The following is a 16,278-nucleotide window of genomic DNA, read 5'->3' as shown; positions in this document are numbered from 1 at the left end:
TGAGGAGCACCCGGAGGCTCCAACTGGTCCAGAATGTGGCCGCGCGGGTGGTAATGGGAGCGACATGGCGCTCCCATGTGACCCCCCCCTCCTGCGCGAGCTGCACTGGCTCCCGGTGGTCTTCCGGGTGCGCTTCAAGGTGTTGGTTACCACCTTTAGAGCGCTCCATGGCTCAGGACCTGGGTAGTTACGAGACCGCCTTCTGCCACCGGTAGCCTCTCACCGGCCAGTACGCTCCCACAGAGAGGGGCTCCTTGGGGTGCCATCGGTCAAACAGTGTTGACCAGCGGCCCCCAGGGGGAGAGCCTTCTCTGTGGGGGCACCTGCCCTTTGGAACGAGTTCCCCCCGGAGATACGGAGGATCCCGGATTTACACACTTTCCACCGTGCCCTCAAGACTTTTTTATTCCAACAAGCTGGGCTGGCCTAAATCTTTTTAATTTAATTTTTTAATTTGCTTTTAAAAAAAGGGGTGTTTTAAATTAGTATGGGCCAAATTTGTTTAATATGTTTTAAATTGTTTTTAGATTTTGTATTGTATGTGTTTTATCTCTGGCTGTTCACCGCCCTGAGTCCTTCGGGGGAAGGGCGGTATATAAATCCAAATAAACCTAAAAAAGCTCAGAGAGCAACAAGGCCCCGAGCTACAAATCTTCTCCTTTATCAAGTTTCTTGGTCTGCCTGAAACAGGAGTCCAGCCACACTTAAAACCTACGCCTGGGTTCGCACAGGGGCTTGAACACCGATTGCCGGGGCTAACTGAGCTCACACATCACGGCAAGCCAAAGTCACCCCGCATTTTCTACAGAGCCCTTGGAGCAGCACCCCAACAACCCCCACGGGTTCCTCTGGAGTTGGCCAGTCTTAAAATTGCCAAGCTTGGAGACCCCTGCCTTAAACCACGGTCTGCTCCGAGCTCTGCCATGGAATCTGCCAACAGGGAGGGCCATTTTCAAACTTGCTCAGAGTGGAGAAATGGGATGGGGGGGTGGTGGGGGCTTTTTTTGTTGAGTTTGTATATTGAGGTTTTAAATTTGTAAATCCCCCCAGAGTCATTGAAAGTGAGCGGGTGGCCATATAAATGTTCTTAAATGAATAAACAAAGTACAAACGGAAAGAACAGGAAGATGAGTTGAAATCAAGATAAAACCTATGAGATTCCCTCCCCCCCTTTTTAAATGTGAACAGCTTGAAGTGCCTTTGTGAGAAAACATTCACAGCCAGCTGAATTGGAGTTAAATCCAGTTTCTGTCCACTGGTTTATCTCAGAGATAAGAGAGTCCTGGTCAGTCCCTCTCTCTCTCTCTGGCCCCCACTGAAGAAGTGGGGGAGGGGGGGCAAGAAGAGTGAACAAAACTCCAGGATTGGAATAAGGGGGGCAGGGAGAGGGTAGAATTTCGGCACCAGGCCCAGCCGAAGAAGAAATGCTGCACCAATTACAGAAAAATCCTTTTATCTACAAACTTGAATCTACAAACGTTAGAAAAGAGAAATACGTACAAAAGCAAGAGTCAACAGTAAAGGTGCTTCAGTATTTGTTTTCCTGATACTGTGGGGGGGCCCCACTTTGGACGGAGGACGGCACCTTCAAATTCGGGGTAGAGGATCAGCCATCCTGGAAAACGGGGTGTCTGTGTGTGGGGGTGCCCAACTTGGCAACTTTGGAAAGGAGGTTTGTGCTGCCCCAGAGTCCAGGAGGCGCAGCTCTTAAATTGGGCCCCCGGGGGTCTCTGGGTCCTCCGAGGTGGTTGAGAGCTGCTGCAAACACTGGCGGATTTCATCCGGACTCCGGTAGACCTTCTTGGTGCCCCGGGGCAACTGGCGGCAGGACGAGAGGTTGAGGTAGCTGAGGGCAGGGCAGCTGGCAATCAGGGCCCTTGTGTGAGGAGGAAGAGGAGGGGGAATTCCCGTTAGGGCCATTACAGGGTTACAGTCCTCGACTTACAACCACAAATTCTGTTGCTGAGACAGTTGTTAAGTGAGTTCTGCCCCATTTTTCAACCTTTCTTGCCAAAGTTCTTAATCAAATCACGGCAGTTATTAAGTTAGTAAGACGGTTGTTATGTCAATCTGGCTTCCCCAACTGGTTTTGCTTGTCAGAAGGTCACAAAAGGGGGGGACACTGCAACCGTCATAAATATGAGTCAGTTACTAAGCATCTGCATTTCGATCAGGGGACCACGAGGCAGCTACAATGGTTGTTAAGTGGGAAAAATGCTTTTTTTCAGTGCCGCTATAACTTCAAACGGTCACTAAACAAACCGTTGTAATTCAAGGGCTGCCCAAATTCTTTTCCACCTTGCAAAAGGCCTCTGTAGCCGGGGGGTGGGGTGGGGGGGACTCTGGCCAGGTTGCAGCAGAGCTGGCTCATGAATTGTGGGAGTCGAAGTTCACCGGTCGGAAGGTCGCCAGAGATGCCTGTCCTGGTCTCTAGGCATTGTAGAGCCCCCTCCTCCATCCAAACAGAGTAGACTAGAATGAGCCGGAAGGGACCTTCGAGGTCTTCTAGTCCAGCCCCCTTCTGAAGCAGGAGAACCTAGTTGTACCATGTCAGACAAGTGACTGTCTAGATCAGGGCTGTTAAACTTGATTTCATTGAGGGCCGCATCAGGGTGGTGTTTGACCCCAAGGGGGGGGGGCAGGGGGGCGTGGCCAGCTTGACACCACTCGTGTTGGGGGCTCCTGTGGTGGCCGGAGTGCTCTGCCAGCAAAAATGGGCTCCCAATCTCAGTTTTCGGCTGGGACAGCCTCCTGCAACCCTCTGCCGGAGAAAACAGAGCCTGGAAGGGCCGCTCCATTTCCCAGCTGAAACTGGAGATTGGGAGCCCATTTTTGCTGGCAGAGGCTCTGCAGGCTGGTCCTTCACTGTTTCCAGGGCGGCCCCTGGACCAGAATCAGCCTGCAGGCTTTGAGTTTGACACCCAGGTCTAGATTCCTCTTAAAAACGTCCAGTGATATCGGCCTCTCTAAGACGGCCAGGGCCTCCAAGCCTCAGATTAGCTTCCCCCAACCAGCCGGCCTCCCCATAGCCAAGCCCCTGAAGGCACAGGTCACCTGGGCTTCTTGCAAAGCTGGCTTCTTGGCCATGCTGATTTCTGGAGGGCACGACTGGCGTGATGCCCCCAATGCCCAGGCGGAAGGATCTCCAGATGCCCCCGTGGGTCTCTCTCTCCTCCCTTGTTTCTTGGCACTCCAGGTGGAAGCAGCAAGGAAAGAGGGAGGGTGGCCCCTCGGCGGGCACTGCCAGGCTCACCTGACGGTCCGAAGGGCAATCTTGGTCCCGGTGAGGCTGAGGGAGCGCAGCAGCGGTGCCCCTCCCTCACCCCCTCCCTGAGTGAAGGCGGCCATGGCCTGCTCCAGGTCTTCCTGGCTGAAGCTCTGGCTGGTCAGGTCCAGTTCCCGCAGGCTGTGCCGCCACTTCCAGGTGAGGAGGGGGCTGCCTTCCAGAGGCCGTGAGAGGTTGCTGTCGCTGTAGTGCAGGCCCAGGTAGAGCTGCTCCAGATCTGCAGAAAACGCTTCGGAGGTCAGTAGGGACAAGGACACCCAGAGCCCCTTCCCTCGGGAGGCAGAAGGGGTCCCTCGGGAGTGGGTCTTGAGCAGGCCTGCCCCACCCGGTCACCATCCTCCTGGGGGCACAAGGAGCCGATAACCGGGTGCTCCAGCCACTCCACACAAGAACCCAGGAATATCCAGCTGCTCCTGATGGGACCATTTGCTAAAGAGCCAGAAAGTGCCAGTCAGCCTCCGGCACGGAAGATGCACAGGCTGGAAGGGACCTTGGAGGTCTTCTAGTCCAACCCCTGCTCAAGCAGGAGACCCTATAGAATTTGGGAGAAATGGCTGTCCAGCCTCTTCTTAAAGAGCTCCAGTGATGGAGCACCCACAACTTCTGCTGGCAAGCAGTTCCACTGGTTAATTGTCCTCACTTAATTCGTGAACACTTAGGAAGTTTCTGCTTAATTCCAGGTTGCTTCTCTCAATTAATTTCCATCCATTGTTTCTTGTCCTGCCTGCAGGTGCTTTGCTAAATACGTTGACCCCCTTCTTCTTTGGGGGAGCCCCTCAAATACTGGAAAACTGCTATCATGCTCCCTCCCCTCCTTCTTTTCTCTAGACTGGCCATACCCAGTTCCTGCAACCCTTTTTTGTATGTTTTAGCCTCCAGGCCCCTAACCTTCCCTCGTATCAGATCAGTTCCTCCACTGCAGGGGGCTGAGAGTCACAGGGGGTGAAAGTCTCCCTGATCTCATAAACTTCGACCCATCCACCCTCCGAAGAGCCAGAGTTAAAAGCTTCTGGTAGCAAAGTTTTGGCCCCAAATCCTCCGTCCTTCTTCCTCCCCAGGGACGTTAAAGGCCCCTGCAGCCAGGCACTGAAGGAGAGGGGAGAGAAAGACCCTTCCCCTTGGGTGGGTGGGCTTCAGTGATGCCATTCATGCCGCCCGTTTGGTGCGGAGGTAGAGAATCAGGCTAGAACCCAGGAGCTCTAGTCCTGCCAGGCTCAATGCCAGCTGGGTGACCTTCGCTCAGCCCTGCAAGGAGGAGGCCGGGGCAAACCGCGCCCAGAACACTCCTGTAGTTTCCGTCCGTTGCTCCTTGTCTTTCCTCCTGGCGCTTCTGGAGAAATCTGCAGCCTACAGGGGCCAGATCCACCAAGGTGTGGGGCTGGAGGCTTGGGGAGGGGGCTAACTGGTTGGCTGGGAACAGGGCAGATCCCTCCTCTGCACCCACCTGGGCAGGTCAGCTGCTCCAGCCCTTTGGGCGTCACACGGACACAGCCACGCAGGTCGAGGACACGGAGCCGGCTGGAGGTGCTCAGAATCCGCCACAGCATGTGGTTGTCCACGTAGGAGAAGGCCGTGGTGGCCAGGCACAGCTCCTCCAGCTGCGGGAAGCCCGGGGACGGGGGGGCCGAGGCGGGGAGTTGCTTTGGGTAGTAGGTGATGTTGAGCAGTCGCAGCACCTGTGGGCGGCAGGAGTGGACAGACCAGCTACTGACCGGCCACGGGACACCGGCTCCTCTCCTTGAACAGCCCCCCTCCCCCCAGCAGCCAGGAAGTCACACTCTGACTTGGGGAGGGGGCAAGAGGGACCCCCACGCACCTGCAGCTGTGGGCAGGCAGCCTGGAGCTGTTCAATGGGCAGCTGGAAGTGCTGGGTGCTCTGCTTGATTTCGGCATTCACCTCCAGCAGCCGCAGGTCCGGGCAGCAGCCACCCTGGGGGATTTGGGGGGGGGGGGGGCAACCAGAGGCAGATGAACAGGTTGGGTCAGCTCCAGACGTCCCCGGCGCAGGAGGGGCTCCCCGGAGGGCTGTACCCAACACAAGCCAGCAACTGCCTGCTGCCCCCGGCCTGGCCTCTCTGTGCGTTGCTGGGCGCATGCAACTAGAACTCCCAAAGTTTCTCTCTTGATGAACAGTGCGGCGCAGGAGTCTCCCTTGGAATGAGTGAATTGCTGCAGTTGTTACGTTAGTAACATAGTCGTTAAGTGAATCTGGCTTCCCCATTGCCTTTGCACCTCAGAAGGTTGCAAAAAATGATCCCATGACACTGCAATGCTCATAAATATGAGTCAGCTGACAAGGGTTTTAATTTTGATCACAGGGATCATAAGGTCCCTTTTTCAGCGCTGTTCTAACTTTAAACAGCCACTAAACACATCATTGTAAGAAGAGGACTAGCTGCAAAACCCCCGACTGGAAGCTAAAACTGGCCAGGAGTCGATGCCGTCCACAGAGATGCCACCGACTGCAGCAGCTGCAGCTCCTTCCGGGACCCCCGGGGGGCTGGGCTGCCAAGGGGTCCCCTCGGTCACCCCCACCAATAGCCGGCAGCTGCGCTCTTGGCCAGCTGGCCGAGACCACCCATCGTCAGGCCGGGTCCCCCTGGAGGAAGGGGCTCCTCCGTCCGGGGAGTCAGGGCCGGCCTTCACGGGTCGCCTGGTCTGCTTACCACCAGAAGAGCAAAAATGGCACTCATGCGGCTGCTGTAGGTCAGGAAGAGCTGCTCCATCCGGGCGCCTGCCGTTTCCAGGAAGCTGGTGACCGTCCAAGGGTCCACCTGGAGATGCAGAAAACGGCCCAAGAGCTGCCAGTCATCCCCTCCGTCCTCCAGAAGAGCCCCCCCCCAAGCAGGCCAGGGCTGGCAGGGCCCGGGGACCCCCATCCTCGGCGAAGGCTCACCTGGGAACCCTGCAGGTTGAGGCTCACCAGTCGTGGGCAAGACTTGGCCAGCAGGCAAAGGGGCTCGGCGGTCACCCCACTGCAGTGGTTGAGGCGCAGGGTGGCCAGGTGTGGGCTGGAGGCGGCCAGAGCCTGCAAAGACAGGCAGGGAGGGAGGGGGGGGTCAGCTCCCTCGACCCCCTCCCAGGAGGACGGCAGGAACCCACCGGCCCAGAGGCTCACCTGCAGCATGGCCGGGACCAGGCTCTTCCAGTGGCCGAGCGCGAAGTGGCGCAGGAGGGAGAACCTGCGGGGCACAGAAGGTGGTGGGGAGGGGTCTGGGGAGGGGAGGTGGGGTGGGGGAGGGGCGTCCTGGTCCTCACCTGTGGGCCGCCAGCCACTGCAGGGTGCCCAGGGCCGCCTTCTGCTGCGCAGGGACCCACTTCTGCCCCGGGGCCGCCCAGCAGCGCCCCACCGCCACCCTCTGCCACAGCACCGGCGCCGCCGCCGCCCGGTACCACAGCCGGCACACGCAGGCCGCCCTGGGGGGAGGGAGGGGGGGTCAGGCGGGGGGGGTCCCGGGTGCCAGCCCCCCTCCCCCCACCCTCGCCCCCCCCGGGCGCTCACCGGCAGAGCAAGGGCACCGCGCCCCCCTCCGACGCCGCCGCCAGCCCCAGCACCCGCACCAGCAGCTCCGCCGGCAGCCGCGACCCCCACTCGCCCCCGCCCGCCCCGGGGCCCCCCGCCCGCCTCGGCCACGCGCCGCCTCTTGCGCGGCCCACGCGCGGCCCCGTCGCCCTCGGCGGGCACGAGCAGCAGCGCCGCCTCCTCCGTCTCGTGCACCACGAAGCGCGGGGGACGCCCCCGCCTCACCCCCGCGGCGCCCCCGCCCCCCTCGCCCCCTCCTCCTCTTGCCGGCGGCCGCCGGGCAGCCTCTGCGCCGCATGGCCCCGCCCCACCACGATGCCCGGCGCGGGGGGGGGGGGCGCGCGGGGGCCGCCGGGAGGGAGGGGGGAGGGAGGCGCGCGGGGGAGGCCGGGAAGGGCGGGGCCCCGAGCTCCAGCGGTAGACTGCGCCCAACGCTGCAGGCTCGGGGGGGGCGCAGGGGCGGGGCCCGCGGGGAGGAGGAGGCGGAGGCGGGGCGAGGGAGGAGCCGCATAAAGGGCGATGCTGAGCCCCGAGCCCGCTCTCCGGCCCCCCGTTGGCTCCCCGGCTGGGCAGGTAAGCGGGCAGGGGGACATTCCGGGGCCCCCGGAGAAAGGGGGAGGGCCGGAGGGGTCCGGGGCAGAGGAGGGGGCTTCCTCCCAAATGGCGGCGGTGGGCGGGGGTCTCTTCGGAGGAGGCTGGCCGGGGGGGGGCAGGGGGGGCAGGAAACGTAGCTGGAATAGCCGCCCCCTCCCCTCCCCTCCCCTCCCTCCCTTCCCCGGGCATCGCGGGAGAGCCGGGCGGGGCGATCCCTGTGGAATTTGGCCCGGGGCTCCGAGGCGAGAGAGCGGGAAGGGCGGGATGGACGGACGGGAGATCTGCAGGGAGGCTGGGCGGCCGGCGAAAGGAAGGGCAGCCCAGCACCGGCTCAGCCTCCAGATGCCTCCGCGCGGGGCGAGCCTGGGGCCGCGATCCCTGACTCCTCGGGGGGAAGATGGGGAGGGGGAGAAGGCGGCCCCTTCCGGAGCTCAGCTGGCGCCCGGGGCCGCCCAGCACTGCCGGGCTCCGCAGGCTGCGGGATGATCTTCGGGCTCGGGACGGGAGCTAAGCAGGGCCCGCCCTGGTTTGCCCTTGGAAGAGCAGCCGCCAGCCCCAAGGCTCGGTGGGCGTGGAAAGGGCTCCCGAACGGTTGCTGAGACAGTTTCCCCACCGATCAGCATTTTGTCAGACGCTGAGCGGACCCTCCCACCACCCAGAACGGGCAACGAGGAGGCCAGAGGGCCTGGGTTGGCTGCCCTGACCTCCGAAGGTCTTTCCAAACTCCCGAACGATAGGAGTCGCGTGGAAGGGATGCAGGCTGTGGGTTCAGCCTTTGGTGCCCAGGCGGCATGAGCCGTGGGAGGCATCGCTCTGATCTCCTTAGGAGACTAAGCAGAAGACCAGCCTGGCACGAGGCTTGGGGGGGGGGGGGGCAGGGGGCAGGCTGCAGGATGTCTTTGGCAGAAAATAACACCTGGCATTTTCCTTCTCCAAAGCTGCCTGGGCATGCCCATGCCCACTTCCTGCCCTGGAATTCCAACCGACTGACTGACTTCAGAAAGAGGATTGGCCTCCAGGCTGGGTAAGAGGGGTCCCTCCTCCCCTTTCCCCCCCCCCCTTATGTCTCTGCTCCTGCCTGGCCCCAGGGCTCCCAGAGCCTCTCTACCTCCGTGTCTCCCCTCCCCCATCAGAGGCCCCTCCTTGCCTCTCTCCCCACAGGCTGTCTGAGTCACGCCAGGCCTTCCTCCTCCTCCTCCTCCTCTGGAGCTCTTACTCAGAGCCAGGACAGCTGGAGGGCTGCTCACCCTCCTGCCCCAGTTCACCCACGAGGCCCCACTGCCTTCCGTGTCTGCCCCTTTAGAAAAGGGGGTGCAGGTTCAACAAACGGCGGACGTGGCCAAACTGCCCCTGATGAGAGGAAAGACAGCACTCTCTGTCAGCACCAGAGTAAATGCAAACTCTCAGAGTTTGGTGGTTTTCTGGCAGACATGCAGGTAACCTCATCCGTGCTGGAAGGTAGTTTGCACCTTCTAGCACTGATGATGCTACCTAGTTGGGTAATGAAACGTCTGCCAGAAAGCCACCAAACTCGGAGAGCACCGAGGACCCCTCATTTCCACCCTGTGTCAGACCTGGAAGCCAATTTCCCCCAGAAGGATTTGTGGCAGGCCTGAAGCCTGCAGGCACAAAGGTAGAAATACGACTTCACGTATTCTCCTTTATCTGCCCATTTGGGCATGGAGGAAAGAGCCGTTTTTTGTCCCTTAATATCTCCTGGTGCCACATGATAGAGTCCTAATTCCAGTCTCCAAACTGAGGCTTGTGGGGAGGGGCTTCAGCAGCGCCCTCCGCATCTCCCCCCACAACATGGGGCTGTTCTCTGAGGAGGACTTGCAGGGGCTTTCAGGAGGGGCTGCCTAACACCGCGCTCTCCAAACGTGGTAGCTGTAAGACTTGTGGACTTTAACTCCCAGAATTCCCTAGCCAGGCATGGCTGCCTGGGGAATTCTGGGAGCTGAAGTCCACAAATCTTTTAAGTCGCCACTGTTGGAGACCCCTGGCCTCAGGAAAGCAACTTCTGGTCCTGCCCCATAGACTTTGAGTTGAAGACAGTGGGGTCAATGGGCTTGGGGGGGTGGGCGTTCACTGGCCCTGCGTGCTCGGCAGCTGGAGATCAAGTGTGGTGTTTGGGGGCTTTCTCCCTCCGCAGGCCCTCAAGATGTCGTCGACCTCCCTGCGCAGCCCGGCCATCCTTCCCCACGTGCTGGTGGCCCTCTTTGGGATGGGCTCCTGGGTCTCCGTCAACTCCCTGTGGGTGGAGCTGCCGGTGGTGGTGAAGAGGCTGCCGGAAAGTGAGTGAGGGGCTCCCAGGGGGAAGAGCCTGTTTGCCTGGCAGGGGGCACTGGGGGGAGGGGGAAAGCTGCCTGGCTGCCATCCAGAGAAGCAGGGGGGGAGGGGTCTGCCAGGGAAGGGAGGTAGCTGGGGTGGGGGCAGGGGGGGAGGAGAGGCTTTGCTGGGGGGAACTGGGAGGCCTATTTAGGAGACGACAATGAAGAATGGAATGGAATGGAATGTAGACTATAGACAAATATAGAAAGAGTACAGAACAAACAGCTGGAAGGGATCTTGGAGGTCTTCTAGTCCAACCCAACTACTCAAGGAGTAGTCCCTATACAAGGAGTGTCCAACCTTGGCAATTTTTTTTTTTTAATTTGATTTATATGCCGCCCTTCTCCGGAGACTCAGGGCGGCTTACAATGCATTAAGCAATAGCCTTCATACTTTTGTATATTTTATACAAAGTCAGTTTATTGCCCCCACGATCTGGGTCTTTTAAGACTTACGCACTTCAACTCCCAGAATCCCCCAGCCAGCAGAACTGGGGCACCCGGCTTCCAGACAGGCAGAGCCACCCTTGGTGAGAAACGGCCGGGCACCTGGGTTGGCACCGTTGCCCCTTCTCTTTCTGCAGGCTGGAATCTGCCCGCCTACCTCTCCGTCCTCATCGCCCTGGGGAACATCGGCCCGGTGAGCGTGGCCCTGATCCACCGCTTCGCCCCCAAGAGACTGAAGGAGCAGTGGCTGATCCATGCCATCCAGGCCTTGGCCACGGCCACGGCGCTTCTCCTCGCCCTCTTGTGGGACCGCACCGCCGTGGTGGCCGGGGAGCTTTGCAGCGTGGCGTTCTTGGTCCTGGCCTTCCTGCTTGCCCTGGCCTGCTGCACCTCCAACGTCTCCTTCCTGCCCTTCATGTACCAGTTCCCCCCGCTCTTCATCCGGACCTTCTTCATCGGCCAGGGGCTGAGCGCCCTCCTGCCCTGCATGCTGGCTCTGGGGCAGGGCGTGGGGCAGCTGGAGTGCCTCAACGACACCCGGGGGAACGCCTCACAGCCACGCTACCTGCAGGAAAACTTCTCCGCCAGCACCTACTTCTGGCTGCTGGTGGCCCTGCTGGTGGTCTCTGCGCTGGCCTTCCTGGCCCTGGTCCTCTGGCACAGCCGCCGGGACACCCCGGAAGAGAGGGCCCCTCCCGAGGAGAGGACGGACACGGAGGAGGCCTTCCCATTGCGTGACGACAGCGACACGGCCTTGCATGGCGGCACCGCCGAGGGCCCCCCCAACAGGGACTCGGCCTCTCCGCTGACCTTCTGGACAGGCAGGAACATCTACCTGCTGGGCCTCCTGGGGGTCTCCAACGCCCTGACCAACGGGGTGCTGCCCTCGGTGCAGACCTACTCCTGCCTGCCCTACGGCAACACCGCCTACCATCTCTCGGTGGTCTTCGGCAATATCGCCAACCCCGTCGCCTGCTTCGTTGCCATGTTCCTCCTGTGTCGGTAAGTGCTTGAAGGGCCGCAGGGTTGGGGAGGGGGCTTCCTGGCTCAGCCCCTGTGAGGCATTGGTGGCGGGTACAGGTGGGTCCGGTGGGAACCTGAGAGCCGGGTGTGGTGGGGGATACAGGGAGTCCTTGACTTACGCCCACAGTTGAGTCCAGAATTTCTGTTGCTAAGTGAGACAGTTGTTAAGTGAATTTTGCCCCATTTTATGATCTCTCTCTGGCCAGAGTTGTTAAGCGAAGCTGGCTTCCTCACTGACTTGGTCAGAAGGCCACAGAAGGGGATGCTGCGTCCATCCTAGATGTTTGTCCATTGCCAGGCCTCCGAATTTTGATCCTGTGGAGATGCTGAAAGGGTCGTAAGGGTGGAAAGAGATCCTAAGTCCACTTTTTTCAGTGCCGTTGTAACTTCAAATGGCCACTAAACAAATGGTTGTAAGTCGAGGACTACCTGTAGCGATGTCCACCTACCTGCCCTGCCATCTCTGGGCTGACAGGAGGATCCCTCCCGGGTTTCTCAGCCCTGCCGAGTTTAAGATGCATGGACTTCAACTCCCAGAATCCTCTTCTTTCTCCGGCATTTCCACCTGAGTCTGGGGAAGCTCAGGTGTTCATGCCCACCTGGGAAACTTGACTGCGGTCAGTGAGTTTTCCTGGGTGCAGCTGCTTCTCCTTGAACCTTATGGAGCCATTTTAGGGAGTTCTCCACCCTGCCCTTGATCCAGAGGGCTTCTCGGGGGGCTTCTGCCCGGCCCTGGAGGGGGGGGGCTACCCCGTCCCGTTTGCCCCTCTCTTTCACGCAAAGGTCACTTCCTGGACCAGAATCTGATTCCTTTCTCATGACCGATGCTGTGGTTCCCTGGTCAGATGAGCCAAGCGCTGGCCTCTGAAGACCCGTCTTCTTAATACTCGTATTTTACCGTGTTTTTAATGTAGGTGAAAGGTTAGCATATATGTCGAGTCCGTGTATGATATTGCCACATGCTAAATAAGTGGATCAATTGCTTCCCTGGCCCTCAGGCCGGTTTTGGAGCCGCCTTGCACCTCTGGAGGATGTTGAGCCCAGAGGCAGTTCCCCCAACAGACACACAAAACAACACACACGGATTAGGATTTGGGGGGGGGGGGCTTGGACTCCCAGCAGACCCAAAGGGATGGGCTTCAGTTGTTGGGTGTTTTGTGCAAAGCTGTCTAGGATTGTGCTGGATGCAAGCAGGGACGGGGGTTGGGGGGGCTTCAGCCAAGGCCTCCAGCACTTGGGGGTCTCTTGGGGGAGGAAGCAGCAAGGGGAGGACAAGGCAGTGGGAGGGGGGGTTCCCTTGTCAAACCCCCTCGGCCATCGCCTCTTGGTCTCCCTGGGAGGGTCAGCCCACAGCTTATTTTGGTGGGGGGAGTGTGCCTGGGCAAGGTGCAGACCCCTCCCCGACCATCCTTCTCTCTCCCTCTTCCAGGTCATCCCTGGTGCTGAGCGCCATCTCGGCTGCCGGATGCGTCTTTGGGGGCTACCTGATGGTGCTGGCGGCCCTCAGCCCCTGCCCCCCACTGCAGGGCAGCCACGTGGGGGTCGCTCTTGTGGTGAGTGGGGTGCATGAAGGATGGGGGGGGAACAGCTATGTGGTCTTCCTCCTGGCACCCCCAGGCCTTTCCCCTCCGATTCCTCCTTTTCCAGCAAGGGGGGAGCCATTTGGGCAAAGTGGCATCCAAAGCAGGGCCCCTTCCCACCCCCAGCCCCCCCTTCGGCCCTGAAGCTGCCGCAGAACCAGCTGGCCTCCCTTGCAGAGACGTCGTGAAGATGAAGGCAGCCCTAAAGCTCCTGGGTTCCTGCCATTCCGGAGGATCCTCCTTCCTGTGTTATGCCAACAACAACCCTGTAAGGGAGGCTGGGCCATGCTCCCCAAGAGCCTCTGTTGCTGAAGGGAGACTCGTTCCTGGCTCTCCCCGGGAATCAAGAGACCCCCCCCTCTCCTCCAGAAATGACCCCCAACAGCCCCCCCCATCCCTTTACTGATGGCAGAAAAAGACCCACAAAATCTGCCCCAGTCTTTGTTTGTGTTTTCTTTTACATTTAACTTTTAGTTTTTAATTACTTTCTATTTCTTGTGGTGAGATGGGCAGCAAACAGATTTAATGGGTAAATAATTCATTCATTCCTGTTGAATGATAGTCGAGGGTTTATCTCACTGACTTGAGGACGGAGCCTCCGCTGGAGGTGGGCTCCAAGCTTCCGCCGCTCTCTCTGCCTGTGAACGTCTGTCTGTCAGATGAGGGACAGGTGCTTGTCTGGAGCGTGTTTAAAGTCGGCCCTCTCTTCTCTCCACCCAGGTGCTGGCCTGGACCTTCTTCTCCGGCCTCTTCGCCTACGTGAAAGTGGCCATCAGCAGCCTGCTGCACGAGGCCGGCCACGCAGCCCTGCTCTGGTGCGGGGCCGTCATCCAGGCGGGCTCCCTGCTGGGGGCTTTGGTCATGTTCCCCCCCACCAGCGTCTACCGGCTCTTCAAGAGTGGACAGGACTGCGTGGACAACTGCAGGGCGTGACTGGGGCCAGACGGAGACCCCAGCGGTGGCCTCTGCACCCCGCAGCTCTGCCTCCGAGGACGGTTGGCTCCGGCGCTGGGCGGAGGGGCCCCTCGGCATCCCTCTCGGGACGTGTGCCCCCTTTCTGGATGGAGCATCGCAGGTGATCCAGAGCTTCTCCGGGTTTCTGGGCCCTTCCGCGGCTCTTGCACTGAGCTACCTCATGCTAAGCTGGGCCCCTTCCTGGCTGCCCCAGGAGTTCCCAGCACCATCAGGATTGGTGCCTTCCAGGGGTCTGCTCCCTCTCCACCCCCTCCCCCCACCCCAAAGCTTGGCAGCAGCGAGGGAGGCCTTCCCAGGAAGGCAGATTTGCCCAGGGAGGGACCATCCGCTGCCCCGAACTCTTGGGGAGGCTGCCAGCCCCCCAAGGGAGAAGAGGAGCCTTGGGAGTCCTGCTCAGCACTTGGGTGACGTTTGCCTGTTGCCGATGCTGGGAAAGGCTGGTGCTTCTGGGTGGAGCGTAGGTGATCCTCGAGTTACGACCGTCATGGAGCCTCCCCACCATCTTGTAACACGTGACGGTTGGAAAGAGGGTCAGTCCCTGACCCACCCAGTCATCACTTGTTTTGTGGCCGTTGTTAAGCGAATCGTTGTAGGCATTAAGCCAGCCAATGGTTTTACTGGAAACCATCATAAATCTGAGTCAGTTACCAAGGGTCTAAATTTGGATCACGTGACCAAAGGGAGGCTGCAAGGGAAACGGCCCCTTGTAACTTCAGGTGGTCACTAAGTCCAGGACTCCCTGTAAAAGAGCCCCCTTGCCAGGCACCTAGGCTGCACTCACTGACCGCCAGGATCCTTGCCCTCGGACTTTCGAATCTGGGTTATAAGCCCCCCGCAAGTAGGTTTGTTGGAACTTCATTTAGTGACCGTTGGTGAATTGAGGACTAGGTAGTGCCTGTGAGCGAGAGAGTTTCACAGACTCCGCCTGCCCCCCCCCCGGGCACCCCATGTGTATCGCAAGGCCAGGTTGCTCTTTGCTTCCCCATCTCCCCCCCTCCCCCCCCAAAGAGCTCTGGATCCAGGGAGTGGTTGGGGCTGCCCCAGAGCTCCCTTTGGAGCCTTTGCCTTTTAAAAAATGATTTTCCTACGTATTTGTTTCCTCTACGTATATTTTTGTACCTTTTTAAATCTTGTTTGTATATATATTGGGACAGAATTAAACTTTATAATTAAAAGCAAAGATTGTTCTGGAGAGGGCAACTGTGCCCCCGTCCTTTGCCAGTGGGGGGAGGTGGGGAAACTGGCCCTCCTCGGCTACCTGAGTGGTCCTGTTTCTGGAAACCCCCCCAACACACACACACCCAGATCCCAGAAGCCCTGGAGGAGCTCAGCTGAGCCCAGAACCCGCAGTTTGCCTTCTCTCAGAGGCTGCCCCAAAGAAGAGGGGCTCCACCGATTCTCCAAAGCACCCGAGGGCAGGAGAAGAAGCAACGGATGGAAACTTCATCAAGGAGAGAAGCAACCTGGAACTAAGGAGAAACTTCCTAACAATGAGAATAATTAACCAGTGGAACAGCTTGCCACCAGAAGTTGTGGGTGCTCCATCACTGGAGGTTTTTAAGAAGAGACTGGGCAGCCATTTGCCTGAAATAATACAAGTTCTCCTGCTTGAGCAGGGGGCTGGACTAGAAGACCTCCAAGCTCCCTTCCAGATTTGATTTCTATTCTGTTCTGTTCCGTTCCTTTCCTTCTGCAGGATTCGGCCTCCCTTCTTGGCCTTTGGCACTGTCAACTGGCCTGTCCTCACTCCCACTGAGCTGGCCCTCCATGGCTTCGGCAGCAGCCTTTGGGTGGGGAGAAAACAGCTTCTTGCCCTTGACTTCATTATTGCCTAGAAATCTGTTGGCCCCTCCCTCCCTCCCTCCCTCGCTCCTCTCCTCTCCTTGCTTGGTTCTGCTCCAGTTGGTTGCTGCAAATCTGCTTCCCTTTTACAAGAGTTGAACACATTTCCTGAATACCATGATGGTGCAATTCCCTCGTTCTCTCCTTGGGCCCCCTTCTGCCAGAGACCCTCCGCTCGCAGCCACTTGGGTAGGGCCTGAGGGGGCTTTGCCAAAGTGCAGCCCCTTGTCTTCTACGGCTGCCTGCCTGCCTGCTGTGGGTTGTGGCATGAGGAGGGGGAGCTGCCCCCTCGCGTTGCAGGGCCCCTCAGCCTCCAACGGGCGGCCAAAGTCCTGGGCGGAGGATGCCAGCCCTGCCCCTTCCCTGGGTGATCTGGTCTCTGGACCCAGGGCTGTGCTGCCAGCCCAGCTGGACCCACAGCAGAGGGAGAAGGGGGGGGGCTCTTGCTGCCCTGCGAGGATGGATCAGGAAAAGGATCTAGTGTGATCTGCATTTTTTTTTCTTTTTTTGTGATGATTGGAATTGAAATTGAATACAGAAATTGAAATGAAACATGCCCAACTCCTTTGCTGTTCTTAGAGGGCCTGGTTGCAGATCTTCTCAGCAAAGTCCTCCTCTTGTCTGGGCCTGTTCCACTTTTTCTCCACTCCTTGGTCGTTTGTGCAGCAGAAGAAATAG

General features: G+C 59.2%; 2 protein-coding genes across 2 annotated transcripts; one reads left to right on the top strand and one right to left on the bottom strand.

Moving 5' to 3' along the window:
* Positions 1–1,436: 1,436 nt before the first annotated feature.
* Positions 1,437–7,107, bottom strand: FBXL6 (F-box and leucine rich repeat protein 6). The gene is given in 11 exon segments (XM_070940196.1): positions 1,437–1,876; positions 3,254–3,503; positions 4,731–4,962; positions 5,103–5,216; positions 5,953–6,060; positions 6,183–6,314; positions 6,405–6,468; positions 6,545–6,703; positions 6,789–6,904; positions 6,906–7,016; positions 7,018–7,107. Coding segments are annotated over 11 exon segments (1,545 nt in total). The 3' UTR covers positions 1,437–1,707.
* A 1,270-nt stretch (positions 7,108–8,377) lies between these two features.
* LOC139314527 (solute carrier family 52, riboflavin transporter, member 2-like) lies at positions 8,378–14,903 on the top strand. Its single transcript, XM_070940200.1, has 5 exons — positions 8,378–8,427; positions 9,556–9,697; positions 10,318–11,182; positions 12,633–12,756; positions 13,504–14,903. Exons 2-5 carry the CDS (start codon positions 9,565–9,567, stop codon positions 13,714–13,716), a joined length of 1,335 nt encoding a protein of 444 aa, XP_070796301.1. The 5' UTR covers positions 8,378–8,427; positions 9,556–9,564; the 3' UTR covers positions 13,717–14,903.
* Positions 14,904–16,278: the final 1,375 nt, after the last annotated feature.

This window comes from Pituophis catenifer, unplaced genomic scaffold (genome assembly GCF_029215685.1).
Source record: "Pituophis catenifer annectens isolate HBS135680 unplaced genomic scaffold, rPitCat1.0.hap2 SCAF_3, whole genome shotgun sequence".
Classification (NCBI taxonomy): domain Eukaryota; kingdom Metazoa; phylum Chordata; class Lepidosauria; order Squamata; family Colubridae; genus Pituophis; species Pituophis catenifer.
This window is presented reverse-complemented; position numbering and strand designations above follow the sequence as displayed.